This window comes from Macaca thibetana, chromosome 11 (genome assembly GCF_024542745.1).
Source record: "Macaca thibetana thibetana isolate TM-01 chromosome 11, ASM2454274v1, whole genome shotgun sequence".
Taxonomy (NCBI): domain Eukaryota; kingdom Metazoa; phylum Chordata; class Mammalia; order Primates; family Cercopithecidae; genus Macaca; species Macaca thibetana.
In genome coordinates this window covers 84,320,072-84,341,427 of record NC_065588.1, presented here as the reverse complement: position 1 = coordinate 84,341,427, position 21,356 = coordinate 84,320,072, and the positions used below count along the sequence as shown (strand labels likewise).

The following is a 21,356-nucleotide window of genomic DNA, read 5'->3' as shown; positions in this document are numbered from 1 at the left end:
AACCATTTCTTTAAAGAGCCCAGGTTCCTTTTAGCGGGGAAGGCATTGAGATACCAAAAACTGGCCACTGGGCATCATTGCTCTCAGAGTATCATTGCTGCTAGTCTCTCAGTAGACAAGTTAGAAAAATATGTATATATTTAAACTATAAATTCATATTGTTATTTCCAGTTTAATTATAACATTATGGGGTAAGTAAATAGTATGTGGTTTTTACTAAACTTCTTTGATTTTGCACTTGTATGTTTTTTTCTTACATAGAAAATCTTTATTATTAACATTAAAATATTTGTTTTATCCCACAATATACATACAATATTTTGAAAAATGATACTTGAATTGATATTAATAGTAACAACAACAGCAATGCTGCCAAACATAGTTTAAAATTTTATTTCAGGTCTTATTTTCTTCAGAATCTATCTTGCTGAGGATGTATAGGCAAAGTAATATATTCTACGCTTACTTGAAATAATTGTCTTCATGCAGTTATGTTATACATTTGATATATAGTTAGGCTCATTTGTTTTTCTTTTTTTTAATTTTAGGGATTTTTTCCCTTTTTATTGAATTTTAATATTTAGAATATTTATATATGCAAATATTTAGTCAGAGAAATCTTAATTCTGGTCTTATGCGTTTCATATTATTCTGCTCTACCCTCTGTAGGTAACTTATTATCTTTCTTATGTTTCTTTTTTGGAAACATAAACAAAGACAAGACAGGTTACATGACATGTATACTCTTCTGCACCTAGTTTTATACCTTACCTTGTAGTTTATTTTTAAGCATGTAAATGTTCAATGTATATGACTAAATTTAGACAGGATTGTAGGAACACAGAAATCAAAGTGAAATTAAAATGGGCTTGCGTCCTTGACTCTCCACTTTAAAGGTTGCAATGGGTGATGTCATGCTAATAAACCCATTTTCAGCTTGATCTTAAAGCTTAATACTGAGCATCAAGAAATTCTTTAATAAACGTAAGTGATTTGTATTCAGACGTGTAATAAGGAAATGTTTGTTTTCTTTTTTTTTTTTTTTTTTTTGAGACGGAGTCTCGCTCTGTCACCCAGGCTGGAGTTCAGTGGCCGGATCTCAGCTCACTGCAAGCTCCGCCTCCCGGGTTTACGCCATTCTCCTGCCTCAGCCTCCCGAGTAGCTGGGACTATAGGTGCTCACCACCTCGCCCAGCTAGTTTTTTGTATTTTTTTAGTAGAGACGGGGTTTCACCGTGTTAGCCAGGATGGTCTCGATCTCCTGACCTCGTGATCTGCCCGTCTCGGCCTCCCAAAGTGCTGGGATTACAGGCTTGAGCCACCGCGCCCGGCCTGTTTTCTTATTTTCGTGTTAGATTTTTTTAGAATCTACTTTTCTTAGAGTTTTACGAATACAGTTAGTGTTTGAGATAGAAAGAGAAAAGAATTACAGTTTTCTTCCTCTTCTACCTGCTCATGAACTTGATTTTTTTCTCCCAACAATTGAAAAGCCAAGAAAAAGGGAGATTCTTAAGAGATGGGAAATAGAATCTCATCTACCCCTGTTTCCCCTAGAACAGTGAAAGTGAATATCAGGGGTAAGGTAGAATAGTATATACTTAACTTAGATGGAGAAGAAAGGCTGCCAAAATGAGATCTGAAGCACTATTACAAATATTTCCATCATTACTGTACTTCAGAATGAATTATAACCATAATTTTTTTTTACTTCCTCATTCATAAATTTAATTATTCCTTATACCACTTCTCAGCTTTCATCACTCTTTATTGTACTTTTCTATGTAATGTTTGCCTATTATAGAGCAACTTAAGAGAACTGTAAGACTGGACATTTCATTTTGGTGTTGATAATAGAATATCTTTTAATAGTTCTGTAGTTGATGAGTAGAACCATGAACCAAGTAACTTAAAGTCCTTGATGTTATTTATTACAGAGAACTATAATAGAAGTTCTCCCTCTAATGTTTCCATCATGTAATCATGTGTACAAAAAGTTTTATTTGGTTATTAAAGCTAGTACGTTTAGCTTACAGTAAGCATAAATAGCTAAGTTGTAAAAGTTACCTATGGTAATGCTAATTTTCCCATTTATCTATTAAAAGGCAGGTTATTTTCTGATCTCATGAAATTTAGAAGAGCCATCCAAAGATATATTCTGAGATATATATTGCTGCTGTTTGTTATGTTTTCTCAAATTAATTTAATTTAATTTTACTATGACAGGAGTTATGAAAGTATTTTATTTTTATTATGATTAAGATTTTCAAAGTAGCATACTATATGAAAGAAATTAATGTTATTGCATATTTTTCTGACATGGGAAATCATATATTTTAAAAATGGCTTTAAATTCTGTTTTGCTTTCAGTTGTATTATCTTTCTCAAAAGTGGCTAGTGCTTGACCAGAAAAAAAGACACCAGCATAACTCAGTATATCTTTATTTACATAGGAAATGGCCATTTTCAAGATTGCAGCTCTCCAAAAAGTTGTAGATAATAGTGTCTGTTTGTCTGAACTAGAACTGGCTAATAAACAGTACAATGAACTGACTTCTAAGTACAGGGACATCTTGCAAAAAGATAATATGCTCGTTCAAAGAACAAGTAACTTGGAACACCTGGAAGTAAGTTTGTGTGACTCTTGAACCTTGTGATATTAGCCATTTTTCATCAATGTCTTTGTGTTTGGGGGGATTTGGCAGATTTTAATTAAAGTTTGACTGCATTTATATAAATTTAACAGAGATATAATCCATGTTATTCATTCAGTTTAGTTATAAATATTTTGTTCCCAAATATCAACACACACAACATATTATCTATTTATAGTGGCAGAATGACTTCCGAATGATTATCTAGATCATTCTCCTTAGGTCACTTGCATGATTTAGCTGAATCAAACCCCTTTCAACCAGACATCTAAGAGAAAAAGGATCATGAAACCGGTAGAATATTGTAATCAAAAGAGGGAAGCACCCATTAAGTGCCCATCCCTTTCTCTTACCCCTGTACCCAGAGCAAACTATTTTTCCGTGGTCCCTGGCTTTTGTTCCTTGGAATGAATGTAGACAACAGTGACTGAAATATTAAGGGCTCTTCCTGGACCATGGATGCACTCTGTAAATTCTCATCATTTTTTGTTGTAGAAATACAAAAACCTAGAGTAGAATATCATAAGTTATAATCTGTGAATATGGACCAGACCCTTTACAGTTCTCTTACAGCCTCTTGAGCTCCATACCTCTTACTGAGGACAGAACAAGCTCCTGATTTGTTCGTCTTCCTCATCAGAAATAGAGGCTTCTGGATTTTGGATAATTCTTATCTAAAATCCTCTCACAGGAGTAGCATAAAATCTAATTCTATTAGCTCAAAAGCTTTTGCTGGCTCAGAGAGACACGTTCAGTAAATGAAAACGTTGTTCTGAGTAGCTTTCAGGACTCCTACTAAATTATGAGTCATGTTTATCAATATTATTTAGAAGTAATCATAATCAGTTTCCTTTCTGCTGCTTTTGCCAAAGAGAGGTGATTATGTTACTTTTTGTAGAAAATTATGCCTATTTAGGTGTGGTGGTAATTTATGTTTTTCCATTCTCCATGTCCTCTGTCCTATCCTCTCCAGCATGAGAAAGTCCTAAGCAAGAGAGGTCTTGTAGATAATGTATCAATGAGTGATTTTTAACATTATCATTTTCCCAAAGAATATTTTTCATCTTTCCTCAAGATTTTTTTTTTTTTTTTTGAGATGGAGTTTCACTCTGTCACCCAGGCTGAGTGCAGTAGCCTGATCTCGGCTTACTGCATCCTCTGCCTCCCAGATTCAAGCAATTCTCCTGCTTCAGCCTCCGAGTAGCTGGGATTACAGGCGTGCCCCACCATGCTCAGCTAATTTTTGTATTTTTAGTAGAAACGGGGTTTCGCCATGTTGACCAGGATGGTCTAGAACTCCTGACCTCAGGTGATCTGCCCACCTCGGCCTCCCAAAGTGCTGGGTTTACAGATGTGAGCCACCGCGCCTGGCCCCAGCTATAATTCTGAATATCTCATACCTATCCCTATTGGTGGTGTCTTAGTTTTATTTTTTATTATCTTTATTGTGGTAGCCATTATTCATGTCTCTATCTCCAGTCTTATATCCTCCTTACTGCCACAAGAATGGTCATTCTAGACATGAATCCTACCCTGTGACTCCCATTTGACTCCTTAGCTTAAAAACTGTCAAAAGCTACCAGTCACCTGAAGGGTAAAAGTCAAGTCCTGTACTTACTCATGTCATCTAGAGCAAGAGATGAACTATCTGAGTTTTCTGAGCACAGTGTTCTTATGTATGTTCTTGTGTACATGCTCTTTTCTTTATGTAGGGAACCATTTCTCTCTTCCAGTTGTTTTGCTCAGTGAATTTCTATTCCTGTTTCAAAACTTTGTTAAGGCATTACCTTTTTTTTTCTTAAGCATCCTTTTTTTAATGGAACAAAGTCACTCTTGTCTACACTAGTTCTGCATCTTATACATAGGTTTTGTACATAGTACAATGTGTTTATGTATCTGTCTCCCTTAATGGAATATAAGCCTTTTGATATAAGGAACTATTTAATTTGTTTCTGTGTGTTGAGTATCTCCTGTTTGGCACAGAGGTCAAGCTAATACATGAGAGTGATTAGTGGTGGAGAGCCACAGTGCACATGTTGTCAAATATGGTGCTTAGGTAATCGTTGTTGCTTTTTGAGAGGTAAAGATTTATGAGACTAGAGGTGATTAAAATCAGATTTCATATGTGAAGAACAGAATAGATAATAAGGAAATACAAAAACTGGATGGGTAATAAAGCAAAAGAAAAACTGGAAATTTGATAGTAGAAGAAAAAAGAAACAGATGTAGACTGAGGTAGAATCAAGAAGAGGATTCTTTGTTTGTTTGTTTGTTTGTTTGTTTTTTGAAACAGAGCCTCACTACATTGCCCAGGCTTGAGTACAGTGGTGTGATCTTGGCTCACTGCAACCTCTGCCTCTGAGGTTCAAGTGATTCTTCTGCCTCAGTCTCCTGAGTAGCTGGAATTACAGGTGCCTACCAGCATGGCCGGCTAATTTAGTAGAGACAGAGTTTTGCCATGTTGGCCAGGCTGGTCTCAAAATTTGGATATCAGGTAATCCGCCAGCCTCAACCTTACAAAGTGCTGGGACTATACGCACAAGCCACCAGGCCCAGCCTTTTTTTTTTTTTTTTTTTTTTTTAATAAAGGAGACTAATGAAGTTTGAGGGAGGAGGGAAAGAAAATTTAGAGTTAGTAGGGAGAGAGTGATGAAGATAAGAGATGAAAGTGGTAATAAGGGAAATAGTAAAATATCAGGGTAGGTGGGAGGAAAAGATTTGTAACAAACAATAGGATTATCCTGTGAAAAAGGATGAAAGGAAGAAAAAAAATGGATAGAAAGGTATTTAAAACACCCTCAGCCTCCTTTTTTCCCTCCTGTGTATTCATAGCATATAAAACTGTAATTATGCACTTTACTTAAAAATATATTATTATTACCTTATCCTGCTTATTTAACCATAACATATCCTCTTTTTAGTCTCGTTACCCTGTTTGTATTATTCTTCATAACACTTAATACCTGACATTGTATTATATATTGGCTTATTTTCCAGGTACTCCACTCAAATATAAGTTCTAGGATATAATTTATTTATCATAGAAATCCATTGCTTAGAGTACCTGGCATGTAGTAAATAGGCATTCTGTTTTTTCAAAGAAAAAATAAAGGAACTTAAGATATATATATTTATGTTATGTCTCCAGCCTTTTTCCTCACAGCTCTATTCTGTTGTACAGAATTACCTACTTTACAATTCCTGTGTTTCAAGGGGATCTCACATTTAACATATCCACAATGAACTCCTGATTACTGTTTCTCTCCTAGTCGTTCTTATTTCAATAGATGTTCAGTTACCCAACCAGCTAGTCAAGGCAGACACTTTAGAGTTATTCTGTAGTCATCCTTTTTCCCTACCATTTTTGTTTTCCAAATGTAGTTTATATGTGTCTTCTTCATCCTCACAGCTATAACCCTTGTCCAAACCAGCAACATCACTCATCTGGACTTCCACAATGTCTTTTTGACTAGTTTTCCTGATTTCTCTATTGACCCCTTTATTCTCCACAGTGCAGCCAGAATGATTGTTTAGAACTTCCTCCTTAAAATCTGTTTTCTTTTATGCATTAAGTTAAATTCCAGTTCCTTGTCTTGGCATGCCATGCCCTGCTTGGTATGGCCCCTGATGGTCTCTCCAACTTCATGTTTTACTGCTATTGACTTTTATTTTTACTTACTCTGCTTGGGTGCTCCAATCCTCCAAATCTTTTCCTGCTCCAATCATTTCAATCATTTTCTCCTCTCAGATCTTACAGTACTCCAAACGCTTTCTTCCTTTGGAGCATCTGGGTTTATAATAAATACTTCGAACCTCACAGTTCAGCTTAAATACCACTTCTTTGGTGGTTAAGATATCCTTCAACCACTCTATCTAAATATGTTCCCTTCTATTGTTCACTGGCTCAGTACCCTGTTTTTATTTTCTTTCTAAATGTCAACTTTTTTTTTTTTTTTTTGAGTCAGGGTCTCACTCTGTTGCCCAGGTTGGAGTGCAGTTGCACAGTCGTAGCTCACTGTAGCCTTGCTTTCCTGGGATCAAGTAATTCTCCCACCTCAGCCTCCCAAATAACTGGAATTACAGGCATGCACCACCATACTCAGCTAAATTTTTGTATTTTTTTGTAGAGATGAGGTCTCACTTTGTTGCCCAGGCTGGTCTCAAACTCTTGGATTCTAGTGATTCTCCCACCTCAGCCTCCCAAAGTGCTGGGATTACAGGTGTGAGCCACTGCACCTGCTGATATTGACCTCTTTTTTTTTGAGATGGAGTCTTGCTGTGTTGCCCAGGCTAGAGCACAGTGGCGTAATCTTGGCTCACTGCAACCTCCACCTCCCAGGTTCAAGCGATTCTTCTGCCTCAGCCTCCTGAGTAGCTGGGATCTACTAGTAACGTGCCATCACGACTGGCTAATTTTTATATTTTTAGCACTATGTTTAGTACTATGTTGGCCAGGCTTGTCTCGAACTCCTGACCTCAAATGATCCACCCACCTCATCCTCCCAAAGTGCTGGGATTACAGGTGTGAGTCACCATGATTGGCCAATATTGACATTTTTAATAGGCTTTTTGTTTGTTGCTTATTATCTGCTACATTCCACACTGGCCAAATCCTGCCACCCACCCATACACATAGGCAGTGAAAGGGCAGAACTCTGAAGGCCAGAATTTTGTATTTCTTTTCACTATAAATATCGTCATCTGTCACTGATGACACACTAGGATGCTCAGCAACTGTGTGCATAAAGGAAGTAAGCACTAGTTTGGGAAGGGTGCAAAACTCTTGAGTATTCCAGCTTGGCCAAAATGAATTTACAGCTTTTGTAGCAGAAGCTAATACTCAGAAATTGAGGGCCCTGTATTGGATAACACAGGATTTGGATGATTATTTTAAAATAATATTTTACATTAGAGAGATATATATATATGGATGTGTGTGTGTGTATATATATGTGTGTATATACATATGTAATAGTCTATTCTCATGCTGCTATGAAGAAATATCTGAGACTGGGTAATTTATAAAGGAAAGAGATTTAATTGGCTCACAGTTCCACAGAGCTGGGGAGGCCTCAGAAAACTTACAGTCATGGCAGAAAGGGAAGCAAACACATTCTTTTTCACATGGTGGCCAGAAGGAGAAGAATGTGAGCCAAGCGAAGGGGAAAACCCCTTATAAAACCATCAGACCTCGTGAGAACTTACTATTATGAGAATAGCATGGGGGAAACCACCCCCACGATTCAATACCTCTCACCAAGTCCCTCCCATGACATAGGATGATTATGGGAACTACGATTCAAGATGAGATTTGGGTAGGGACACAGCCAAACTATATCAGTATGTATATGTATACCTGTATTATACATATATGTATGTGTTGGCATGCATACATGTATTATATATGGAGGAAATTCTAATTTTGTAAAAAACTGGATTGTGAGTTTTAAGGAGATGTTATATAAAGTTAAGACAATGTCATTTTGTGGTATTGGTCTGAATTACAATGTAGTTTCTTAGTGATGTTTTTCCTTATTCAGTGTGAAAATGCCTCCTTAAAAGAACAAGTGGAGTCTATAAATAAAGAACTGGAGATTACCAAGGAAAAACTTCACACTATTGAACAAGCCTGGGAACAAGAAACTAGATTAGGTAAGTCTTATGACTCTGATAATATTAAATGATTAACATCTAATAATGAATATTTCTTATTTAAAGTTCCTTTTTTATACTAGATTAAAAGGAAGTATTTTGACTAAAAAAAGAACTTTCTGCCTAATAGTTTAACTTAGGTAGATGAATAATCCTTTACTTAACCCCACCTAAGTTTAGTTTTCAGTCCTTAAGTTAGATTTCTTTCTAATGAAATCATGTGTGTTAAAAATTTATGACTAAGCTATTAACTATTTTGAACCATTTAACAATTAAAACTGATGATATTTTAATAATAGTATTATGAGTTTTTTCACTGAGTGCAAGTTATATTAGTTGTATATCATTTGATATTTTTAAATTAAAAGATACCAGGAAACAGCAAAGAAAATTTGAAAAGAAGTTATATTTCTCATAGTTTTACTACTGTATTACTGTATTTTTTGCGTCTATATGTTTACATATTTTATATGTTTTAAATTATTATAAACATTATTCTATACTGTATTTAGATAGTAGTATCAAAAATATTTTTGTGGCTGGGCACAGTGACTCACACCTATAATCCCAGCACTTTGGGAGGCTAAGGAGAGCAGATCACCTGAGGTCAGGAATTCGAGACCAGCCTGGCCAACATGGCAAAACCCCATCTCTACTAAAAGTACAAAAATTAGCCAGGCATGGTGGCAGGTTCCTGTAATCCCAGCTACTTAGGAGGCTGAGGCAGGAGAATTGCTTGAACCCAGGAGTCGGAGGTTGCAATGAGCCGAGATCGCGCCACAACACTCCAGCCTGGGTAATAAGAACGAGACTCCGTCTCAAAAATAAATAAATAATAAAAATGAAAAATTGTTTTATTCATCATACTTGTAATCATACTTGTAAATAGTTATGCAATATCCTACTGTGTTTGAGTAATTAAATCACTAGCTTTCTATATCTTTGCTATTATAGTGCCACAGTGAACATTTTCATGTATATCTCACAGAGATATTTCTGTCTCAAAAGGTATTGAAATCTTTGTGGCTCTCGTTAGAGTTTTCCATATTAATTTTTCAAATAGTTATCCTAGTTTGTAAGATTTTCATAATGTTATCTCATATATTGTGCTTCATTATTTTCAAATAAATTTGCTGCTTTTGATAATGTATTTTCGTTTATTTGTTTCCTAGACCTTAGAGCTATTCAAGGTTTTTATTACTAAATAGAGCTGTTCTCTTAAATTGGTAATGACATACTTGGTTTAGAGCAGCCTAACATTGGGAAATCTTAGATAAGCTACTTTTAGAAATGTAATTTTTCACTCAATAAGAGATTAAATATGAATTGACTTTTGTGTACTATTTACTTGGAAGAAGACATCATTTAAATGAAGACATAAGAGAGTATTGCATACAATTTTAGTAGGTTCTTTGTATTTTATCATCTTTATTTTTAATAAATGCTGAATTCCCTACAGAAATTCTTTAATGTTTATGTATCTTAATCTCTTCCATATATGGATTTATATCACCAAAGTTTTAAGAGTGTTTCCCTATTCCCTGTTGACCTTATATCTTAGTTTAAAAATGTCACATCATTAGCTTTTTTTCATCTAGGAATTTGTTAGTGTTGAGCTGTTGTGCTTTATCCTCTCTTTAAGAATGCTCCAAACCCAAGAACATATAAGATGACTAATCTGCTTCAGCCCTTGCGATGTGCTTTTCTCTTCTTATCAGAGTTTAGCACAATACAGAATGGAGGAGGATTCCTTTGTATATTGGTATTTATTGCAATACTTTTCTATATGGTGCCTAAGGTTACTTGAATGAGTCTTTATTCCATAATGAACTGATTTACTAATGCTTTTTAGCACCTGTTAGTGATCCATGATTGTTAGTTACTTGATTACTGCTTGCAACAGCTATTCTAAAATAATAAATTTAAAAGATAAATACAGAACATAATAAAGTACTTTTTAAAACTGAGATAGAGACCAATTTTTTTTTTTTTCAGGAAATGTATATTACTTTGAGAAAAATCTATTATAAAACTTGAACTTATGAAGCTGGAAAAATAGGAGAGGGCATTATTGGTATTGTAAAAGGCTGTTTACAAAGTGAGTTGCTGCTTAGCTCCTTTAAATAATTGGCCACCCTAAACACATCAGTTTTAAGTTGCTGAAAAGCAAAATGCCCTATTTTGTTTGTTTTTTTCTGGACCGTGTTTACAAAGCAAAAGTATGTTTTCTTCCCCCTCCTCAAAAAATAACTAAGTAACTAATGACACTCCTATGCGATGCCTTTTTATGGTAAATTGACGCTTTTAGTTCTCTTTCCATTTAGCCACAGACTTTTGTGTCCAAAGACAAGCTACATAACTACATATGTAAGATTAAGGCATAACAACTAATAAAAGACTGTAAAATATTTGGTATTAGGTCTGTACAAAGACCTAATAATACTCATGATTAGACAAGATTATATTTTGTAGAATATATCCATCATATGGCTTCAGATTTTACTTTTCAGCTTGGCTCTGTGAGACTTTAAAAATCAAGTCATTGCGCTTATATTCACAAAGTCACATTGCTTTACTGCACTGCTTCTCGTACAGTTTATCTCCTTTCAGTAAAATGTTTACTTGCCATTTTTAAAATTTCTTATATGGGACACTTCTGCACTAAGTCCTTTATATTGTTAGTTCCACAATTCTGTGAGGAATAGGTTTTTTTTTTTAATTAATCATTTGACTTATGAAGAACATTAAGTTCCACAGAGATTAAATGGTACAGTGGTATAGGCATCACACAGGCAGGAAGTAACAGAGCTAAGATTAGAGTCCAGGTCTGATAGAATTCAGAAAGTTGATGTGCTTTCCATGGAACTATAATGCTTTCTTATATACAACATCTAAAATATCTGAGGTAATTTTAATATAAACAACATGAGATTGACTTAAGTATTATTGCATATAGGTAATGAATCTAGCATGGATAAGGCAAAGAAATCAATAACCAACAGTGACATTGTTTCCATTTCAAAAAAAATAACTATGCTGGAAATGAAGGAATTAAATGAAAGGCAGCGGGCTGAACATTGTCAAAAAATGTATGAACACTTACGGACTTCATTAAAGCAAATGGAGGAACGTAATTTTGAATTGGAAACCAAATTTGCTGAGGTTTGATATTATAAGTTTTATCATACAATTAGAGAATAAAGAATTAGTCTTGGTAGACATTGTATTATTGTTAAGAGGTTTGTTTGTATCTCTGAAATAGCTTATTAATATAGTGCCTATGTTTTGTGTAATAAGTAAAAGATTTAAATATGAATTGTTTAAAACGAAAGCAGATATTTCTATAAGTTCTTGTTTCTCACCAATGTTATATTATTAGATTTAACGTATGAAATGTTATTTACTAAACAATGGAATTGCCTTTCACCACCATCCCTTCATTTAACAAATATTTATTCATTGCCTATTACATGTCAGACCCTGCGTTAGGACTGGGAGTATAGCAAGAAACAAAATAGACAATAATCTCTACTTTCAGGGACTTTACATTCTAATTGGAGGTTTTATATATTTTTGATGTGGTCAGAATCATTAAACTGCATGGCAGTAAATATAGTTTGCAAGTATTTAACAATTTATGATTAAACACAACTTTTACAGTGTTTGCTTTCCTTGAGATTTAATATATTTTCAAAGCATTTATATCATTTTTGTTTTAACTATGTCACTAAATCTATATGAGTAAGATTTTATTAACTCATTTGAATTTATTTATAGATGATATAATTAAAGTAAAATATAATGATCAGATTGCGTTCTAAGCAAAGTAAGAATATTGCAAGTTCAGATATTATTAGATAATGAGTTGCCTAATAAGAATGACTTTTGATGGATTGGAATATAACCAGAGTCTCCATAATTTGTTTCTGATTCCTTCATCTTTTTACCCTCCTTCAGTCTGTTCTTAACACTTCACACTCAATATATGTGGACTAAGGCCAAGTAAAGAGGATTGCAGTACTTTAAAAGCTAAATTACAAAAAAACCTCACCAAAAATTGATGTATCTAAACATTTTTTGTTACATTTCCTTAGCTTACCAAAATCAATTTGGATGCACAGAAGGTGGAACAGATGTTAAGAGATGAATTAGCTGGTAGTGTGAGCAAGGCAGTAAGTGATGCTGATAGGCAACGGATTCTAGAATTGGAGAAGAATGAAATGGAACTAAAAGTTGAAGTGTCAAAGTAAGTGCATGTAAACATTTTAGTCGTTTGACTAGATGTATTTTCTTTAATTTGTCTTTAAGAAACCCGATTGCAAGTATATAATTCTTAGTAGTAATTGATACTGATTTCTTTTTATAAAAACAGGATTAAGTAATATTAAGATTGGTTTTAACAGGGTTAAATAACAGTATTGATGAGAATAATGTTGTTAAAGAGGAAGTGACCTCTCTAGATTTACATTGTTTAGAGTTCAGGAATATTACTGTAGAAAGGTCCAGTTCCTCCACATATGGATTTTCTGGGGAAGGGGTGATAGAGGAGGAATGGTTATTTATTGTATTTAAACTTAAGTTTCTTCATTTTAATAAGGAAGTAATAGTGCCTCTTCTACCTGTTTCATAAGGTTGCTGTAAGAATATAATTAAAACTTCAGATTTTGATTTAGTTTACATTTATCAGGCATCTACTATGTACTAGTCACTGTGCAAGGTATTAAACATATATTGACTTGTACAATTGTACTTAACCTTGAGGTTATATTTTTGTTTTCAGTTTACATGAAGAAATATGCCGAGCTAGTTTAGAACACAAAATATATATAAGGAATAAATACTGTGTGCTGGCCAGGCGTGGTGACGTGCACCTGTAGCTGCAGCTGCTGGGGAGGCAGAGGCAGGAGAATCACTTGATCCTGGGAGGTGGAGGTTGCAGTGAGCCAAGATTGCACCACTGCACTCTAGTCTGGTGACAGAGCAAGACTGTCAAAAAAAAAAAAAAAAAAATGCTGTGTGCCAGCTATATGCTGTATTTTCTCTCTTTTGTAATTAGGTGATACTTCAATAGAAAAGTGTAAGGAGCACTTAGTTATCTCTCAAGCATAAATAGTAAAAATGTTTTATGGCCTACTTGTAAAAATATAACCATTCCTTTGGAGCCTTGATAGTTCTCTTGGGAATATCAGTTTTTGACATCTTTTTCACTATGAAAGACCGTTTTTTGAAAAAATTGATCCTTTCTTCTCATGGACCTCTTTTGATATAAACTAACTTATAATAGTTCATTTTAATCATATTTTGTTAATCATTAAACTGGCAATGAGAGCCTCTGATCAGTATAAGGAAACCTACCTTATCTGTAACACTGAACTAAAATTATTCTAACCCAAAGCAAAGAAACTTTACATTTTACTTTGCCTGTATTAGCTTATCACAGTATTCATAAGGGAATTTGAAGGACTTATTGCCATTAGGCTATCTTTTTTTTTTTTTTTTTGTAGTTTTATTAAATGCATGTTTTGTTTCTTTTCACATTTCTGATAACTTGTAGATTAAAACAAATCAAAACATACATTAATCCATCTAAGGATCTTAGAAATTTTACATTTCTGTATTCTTAACTGTGTGATGGTATTAGATAAATGTACTAAATACCTTATCCTAGCATATTCCAAATTATGACAATTAATGTTTTATGGAAAAAAGTGTGGGAACAGAAGTTCTTTGGCTATATACATTTGGAAAATGCTATATATAGTAAGTATGATTTGAGAAAGCTATATATGATAAAACCTCTGAGAGTACTGAATATATGTTAGGAATATTCAAAGGGGAGGAGGGATGTTGGGAATGAAGTTTTTTTTTTTATATAGCAAACATGATAACCCTTCATGGAATTATGTTTCATGAAACAGTTTAGGAAATCCTGTTTTAGTATTTCATAAAAAGAAGAGATAGATGCTGAAAATGAATGGCTTTTTGGAAATCAAAAATTTTCTAGACCTTTTTGGGTCTAGAAATTTTGAATTTTGGCATTTATTTAGAAAGTGTACTTAATTGTTCCTGAAGTACCTTATCATTTCCTAGACTGAGAGAGATTTCTGATATTGCCAGAAGGCAAGTTGAAATTTTGAATGCACAACAACAATCTAGGGAAAAGGAAGTAGAGTCCCTCAGAATGCAACTGCTGGACTATCAGGTATGTGCAATATTGGCTCTTCTATATAGAATCCACTTTTTTCCTAAATTTACTTTAGATGTTGGGAGCGATATGTTACACTTTTTGTTTACTTTGAGATAGGGTCTCATTCTGTCACCCAGGGTGGAATGCAGTGGCACATTCAAGGCTCACTGCAGCCTTCGCCACCCGGGCTCAGGTGATCCTCCCACCTCAGCCTCTTGGACAGCTGGGACTACAGGAACGTGCCACCACACCTGACTAATTTTTTATGCATATTTTGTAGAGACAGGGTTTCACTATGTTGCCTAGGGTGGTCTCGAACTCCTAGACTGAAAAGATCTACCCACCTTGGCTTCCCAAAATACTGGGATTACAGGTGTGGGCCATCATGCTGGGCCAGTGTTACATTTTTAATCAAAAGATATAGCAACCAGAGGCTGTTATTCTTGTTAGTTGTAACCTGATTAGAAAACTCTGTAATTTGAAATATTGTTCAGTAATCCAGTACAGCATTTAAATGCCTATAGATGAATTACGCTGCTGATCAAAATTAGGACGCTGAGAAAAAGTACTAGGAAGTTATTAGTACATCTTTAATAACAATATTTTCTCTTGTATTTATATGTAACTTTTCACGTATTCTTACATTATGTATGTTGGGAATTATAAAAACGTACCCTTTGTCTGAATCAGTATTATGTTATTTGCAATGGAAGTTAAAAAAACAGTAGCAGCCAGGCACGGTGGCTCACAGCTGTAATCCGAGCACTCTGGGAGGCCCAGTCAGGCAGATCACGAGGTCAGGAGTTTGAGACCAGCCTGACCAATATGGTGAAACCCCGTCCGTACTAAAAATATAAAAATACAAAAATTCGCCAGGCATGGTGGCACATGCCTGTAATCTCAGCTTCCCAGGAGGCTGAGGCAGGAGAATTGCTTGAACCCGGGAGGCGGAAGTTGCAGTGAGCCGAAATCGCGCCATTGCACTCCAGTCTGGGTGACAGAGCGAGACTCCATCTCAAAAAAAAAAAAAAACCCAGTAACATACCCACTGTTATTTAGTTACATTTGGATTTTAAGTTTGTTTGATTCTAGGTTTTTTCTTTTACAATTCTTTGGTAATTATTTGTATTAAAGCAAAGTTACATTTTTGTAGATCTCCTGTGCCACTGTGTTAAAACTTTATTTAGTAAATTGTGATTTTTAAATCTGTGATAACCTTCATTGGAAAAATTTGAAACTTACTACAAATATATATTTTTTTAAATATTAGGCACAGTCTGATGAAAAGGCATTGATTGCCAAGTTGCACCAACATAATGTCTCTCTTCAACTTAGTGAGGCTACTGCTCTTGGTAAGTTGGAGTCAATTACGTCTAAACTGCAGAAGATGGAGGCCTACAATATGCGCTTAGAGCAGAAACTTGATGAAAAAGAACAGGCTCTCTATTATGCTCGTTTGGAGGGGAGAAACAGAGCAAAACATCTGCGCCAAACAATTCAGTCTCTACGACGACAGTTTAGTGGAGCTTTACCCTTGGCCCAACAGGAAAAGTTCTCTAAAACAATGATTCAGCTACAAAATGACAAACTTAAGATAATGCAAGAAATGAAAAATTCTCAACAAGAACATAGAAATATGGAGAACAAAACATTGGAGATGGAATTGAAATTAAAGGGCCTGGAAGAGTTAATAAGCACTTTAAAGGATACCAAAGGAGCCCAAAAGGTAAACATTTAAACTTGATTTTTTTTTTTAAGAGACAGGGTCTTGATCTGTTTCCCAGGCTGGAGTGTAGTGTTGCAAACATAGCTGGAACTCCTGGGCTCAACTGATTCTCCAGCCTCAACCTCCTGAGTAGTTGTAGCTGGGAGTACAGGGCACCACACCATACCTACCTATTTTTAAAAAAATTTAAAGTTTTTTTGTAGAGACAGGGTCTCACTTTGTCACCCAGGCTGGCCTCGAACTCCTGGCTTCAAGTAATCCTCCTGCTTTGGTCTCTCAAAGTGCTGAGATTACAGTCATGAGCCACTGTGCCCAGCCAATTTTAAATTCATTATCTTCAAAGAGTTACGTGATAATTTCTTAATATGTGCCTATATGAAAAATGCGTAAGATACAATTAAATTCCAATTATGATTCATTAATTTAGATTTTACAACTTAGCAGTGTTGGCTGTTTGAATGTCTATTATTTGTAAAAATAAAATTAGGCTTTTCTAACCAAAGATTTTAGTGGGAATGTTCAGATTGTATAATAGCAAAGAATTTTAAATACTGTAGACAAATTTCTATTAATTAAACACTAATTATTCTTAAACATTGTAGTAGTTATCAGTTGATTTCTACTGTTCATAATTATCTTTGATCTACAATTAGTGAGCCCACATTTATTTTTAATATGGTTTTATCTTCATTTAGAAATAATTAAATGAAAAGTAATTATCTTTCAACTACATCCTATTCGCTAGGCTAGAAACATTTAGGATTTCTGTTTTTGAAAGTGATATCAAAGTTTCAATGACCTGCTTATAGTCAGTGTTCAATAAACATATAACAGAAGAAAGTGAATATTAGTGATATCCATTCCAACATAATTTGAAGATTTTTATTGTAAAATCCCACATATTTGTAGAAATGTCTTTGGAAATCCTAAGTAAAATTTTGTCAGGTAGCTTGAGAAAAGATAACATTGTGTCTTGTTTTATTTTAGAATGCCCATTACTTTCAATTAAAATCATTATCATCAATGGAGGAATGTTATTTGTTGACATAGCATTTACATTTGTATATATAAATTGTAAATCTTAGGTAATCAACTGGCATATGAAAATAGAAGAACTTCGTCTTCAAGAACTTAAACTAAATCGAGAATTAGTCAAGGATAAAGAAGAAATAAAGTATTTGAATAATATAATTTCTGAATATGAACGTACAATCAGCAGTCTTGAAGAAGAAATTGTGCAGCAGAACAAGGTTTTATTTTATATTTATTTTGTTTTTTTCCTAAGATTTTAAGCAAGAATATTGCACTAGTGACTATGTTATTCTTCTAATTAAGTGCACTTTCCATTACTAATTGATTATGTAATAATTTGTTTTTTATTTTCTAAACTATTCTAAAAATTCATATTTATTTAATTTTTACAACAGTAGTCTTAATCTTAAAAAGAGCAATACATAAGCAACCTCATTTGGTAAGTTAATTTTTATTTTGGTATTGGTTATTTGACTTTTCACAGTTTCACGTTTCTACTGGCTCTCACTGATAGAGTAAGAAGGCAGCTTGTTATAGAATAAAGTATATGCTTCAGAGACAGATGAAATTCATCAAACATATGACTGTCTCAGAGATTGTTCCCTCTGCTTAAATTGTTCTTAGCCTAGATACCTTTGGTATTTACACTTTCAGTGCCCGCAAGTCTTGGCTTAAATGTCTTACCTTATCAGTGTGTCCTTCAACAGCCACCTAATATACAACAGTAAATCCTACTATCAAGATTCCCTTGAGATTAATTAACTTAATTTTTCTCCATAGCGCTTGTAACCTTCTGACATATTACCTACTTACTTTTTTATTGTTGTCTGTCTTTCCTTCACTAGAATGTAAGTTCCATGGTGACAGAGATTTGGTTTTGTTTACTGCTATATTTGCACTGCCTAGAATGATGCTTGGCACATGATATATATCATTAAATATCTTTTGCATAGCTGGATGCATGGATGCATGGATGGATGGATGGATGGATGGATGGATGGATGGATGGATGGATGGAGAGATTGAAATCCTTACTTCACATCTGCCTTTCTCTGTGATCTTACACAAGTTACTTCACCTCTCTGAGTTTGTATTTTTTTCCACAAAAGGAAAATAATTACAGTATCTTCAATGTGTTGTGAGGATTACATAAGAAAATATATATAAAATGCCTGTTATGTGCCTGATGTCTTTGTATATATGTCTGACATAAATTGTCTTTCTTTTTAGTTTCATGAAGAAAGACAACTGGCCTGGGATCAAAGAGAAGTTGACCTGGAACGTCAACTAGACATTTTTGACCGTCAGCAAAATGAAATACTAAATGCGGCACAAAAGGTATGAATGATGAATCTTGTTTGCTACTCTGTAGCATAGACTAGAGGGTTAGCTCACAGAAATGATTCCTGTATCAGATGTAATTTTAATTGGTTGTTATATTGTCTATTTAAAATATGAGTGATTTAATCTATATTTTATCATACAGCTATAAATATTAATAGTTACTCTCAATGCTGCCACTGCTTTGTTAAAAAACATACTATTTGTTAATAGTTTGAAGAAGCTACAGGATCAATCCCTGACCCTAGTTTGCCCCTTCCAAATCAACTTGAGATGGCGCTAAGAAAAATTAAGGAGAATATTCGAATAATCCTAGAAACACGGGCAACTTGCAGATCACTAGAAGAGGTAATTAGAAGAATTTGCATTTTGATTATTACTTGGTATTATTTGGTATGTTTGGGGGGCTTTCTAAATAATATTTCTTTATGAGGACAATGCATAGAATGATGAATCTCTTGCTAATTTCACTGTTTTTCTATTCTCCTATAATGTTTCTAATAGCTGATAATGAACAGCAGATATAGTTAATTTGAATTCACTATTTAATTACTTCCTGTTACCTTTAGGTACACTGAATATGAAAGGAAACAAAAAGCATTTAATTGTAGCTCTATGAGCAGTATATTATCTTCCCTTATATGATCTCTTTATTCTTATTTTTTTGGTTTTACTTTGAAGTGCATGTTATATAATCTATGAATCAGTTTTCAGTTCATTCCCTTTTATAAACTTCAGCCCTTTAAAGGGCTGAAGGTAAATTAGAAATTACTTTCTGTTTTAACCTAGTTCTTGAATTTGATTAGTAGGTGATCAAATCTGTCATCTGCATTAAATTATTCAGAAAATAATGTAAACTGAATATGATTTTCATTTTAGTTTTCATCTAAATATATTAACTACAAATACATTTAAAAATATACATAAAGGAGTTTTCAAGTAAAACTGTACATTTTTAAGTAAAACTTAGATCTTCTTCAGTAATTGTAAGATTTGTCATTTATGTGAATTGCCATTGAATTACTTAATTTAAAATACCCACCTTAATCCTCTTGAAGAGTAAAAATGTTTCTGATTTTTTCTCTTTTGTTTTAATAAGCTGCAGATTTTATAATAGTAATTTATTGACTTGGGCCACTAAAATTCCAGTTTTGTACTTAACTGACTTATAGATTAGTCTTCTAATGCTCTGCTAGTCAATGGACCAAAATAAAAGAAATAATTTATTACATATTCTTCCTAAATCTCATACCACCACACTTTTATAGTTCTTAACTGTAATATCTTGATAAAGTACCTTAATTAAATTTTATTTTCATCATAACAATGAAGTTTCTAACATATGTAATATTCTTATAAATAAGCATGCAAATAACTGTTGTCAATTAGAATTAGTTTAACCTTATTAAATATCAAATGGCTATTGTACATATGATGTGAAAAATAAAGTGAATTTTTTTTTTTTTTTTTGCTAATAACTAATCTAAAATTCAGATGAAGGAAAAAAAGATACTTTAATTATCTATTGTGATTTAATCATTGCAGAAACTGAAAGAGAAAGAATCTGCTTTAAGGTTAGCAGAACAAAATATACTGTCAAGAGACAAAGTAATCAATGAACTGAGGCTTCGATTGCCTGCCACTGCAGAAAGAGAAAAGCTCATAGCTGAGCTAGGGAGAAAAGAGATGGAACCAAAATCTCACCACACTTTGAAAATTGCTCATCAAACCATTGCAAACATGCAAGCAAGGTTAAATCAAAAAGAAGAAGTATTAAAGAAGTATCAACATCTTCTAGAAAAAGCCAGAGAGGTATTTTATTATATTATGAGTTATACTGTTTCATGTATTAGTTTTTTTAAGCAAATGCTAAATATTTTACCTTAAAGTGGTAGTTATTTTCTTGCTTTCAAATGATTCTATTTAAGAACTGTGACTTGCATGTGATTGGATTACACCTCTATCAGTAAAACTGGCAGTTTGTGTAAATGTATCTCTCTTATACACTGACTAAATAAACCAGGAGTAGCTATCATGGTGAAATCACATGATTTTGAAAAATATTTTAATTTAGTTTATAGGTGAGGGTTGAGGCAATAGGGGGGAATGAAATATATCACACTGGTAATCAGTAGAAATCAGATTTGTTAGAACTTTGTGGGGGAAAGCTGACATTTAATTTTTTCTAGAAATAAGTTAAAAGATGATAGATACGTGTTATTCTAATGTTCAGAATAAATTATGAACTGAGGCTGGGCCTGTCAACTTGAACACTGTGCGAGGGAACATGCCTACCGGTCTAAATACATACATATATGGAGATACTGTTTCTTCCTCATCTCGAAGGAATTTTAGAAGATTAAAGAGAAAATATATAAGGTCTTCAAAATGTGAATTTATTTTAATCACAATTTAAGATATAGTTTTGATTTTCTTTAAAACAGGAGCAAAGAGAAATTGTGAAGAAACATGAGGAAGACCTTCATATTCTTCATCACAAATTAGAACTACAGGCTGATAGTTCACTAAATAAATTCAAACAAACAGCTTGGGTAAGATTCTAAGAACTTTGTTCCATTCTTTATTGATTTTTAGACCAAATACATTAAAATTCAGTTATCTTCTCCTTTTTTGGAATACAAGTTACGCTTTTTGTTGCCAAAGTAATCTTCTGAAAATGTAGCTCTGATCATTCTTCCTCCTGTAGCTCATCACTGTTCACAAAATTATATTTATACTCCTTACCCATATACTCAATCTTCTATGA

The 21,356-nt window shown here is 33.7% G+C and overlaps 1 protein-coding gene across 3 annotated transcripts in view; it reads left to right on the top strand.

The window, feature by feature from the left end:
- CEP290 (centrosomal protein 290) overlaps positions 1-21,356 on the top strand; it is a 95,499-nt gene that overhangs the window by 38,116 nt on the left and 36,027 nt on the right. For all 3 annotated transcript variants that reach the window (XM_050750033.1, XM_050750031.1, XM_050750032.1), the window contains 11 exons: positions 2,451-2,624; positions 8,192-8,303; positions 11,260-11,465; positions 12,398-12,549; positions 14,394-14,505; positions 15,761-16,216; positions 17,302-17,466; positions 18,479-18,586; positions 18,803-18,937; positions 20,135-20,401; positions 21,034-21,141. In XM_050750033.1, the coding sequence (XP_050605990.1) occupies positions 2,451-2,624; positions 8,192-8,303; positions 11,260-11,465; positions 12,398-12,549; positions 14,394-14,505; positions 15,761-16,216; positions 17,302-17,466; positions 18,479-18,586; positions 18,803-18,937; positions 20,135-20,401; positions 21,034-21,141 (1,995 nt within the window). The remainder of the gene's footprint in view (positions 1-2,450; positions 2,625-8,191; positions 8,304-11,259; positions 11,466-12,397; positions 12,550-14,393; positions 14,506-15,760; positions 16,217-17,301; positions 17,467-18,478; positions 18,587-18,802; positions 18,938-20,134; positions 20,402-21,033; positions 21,142-21,356) is intronic.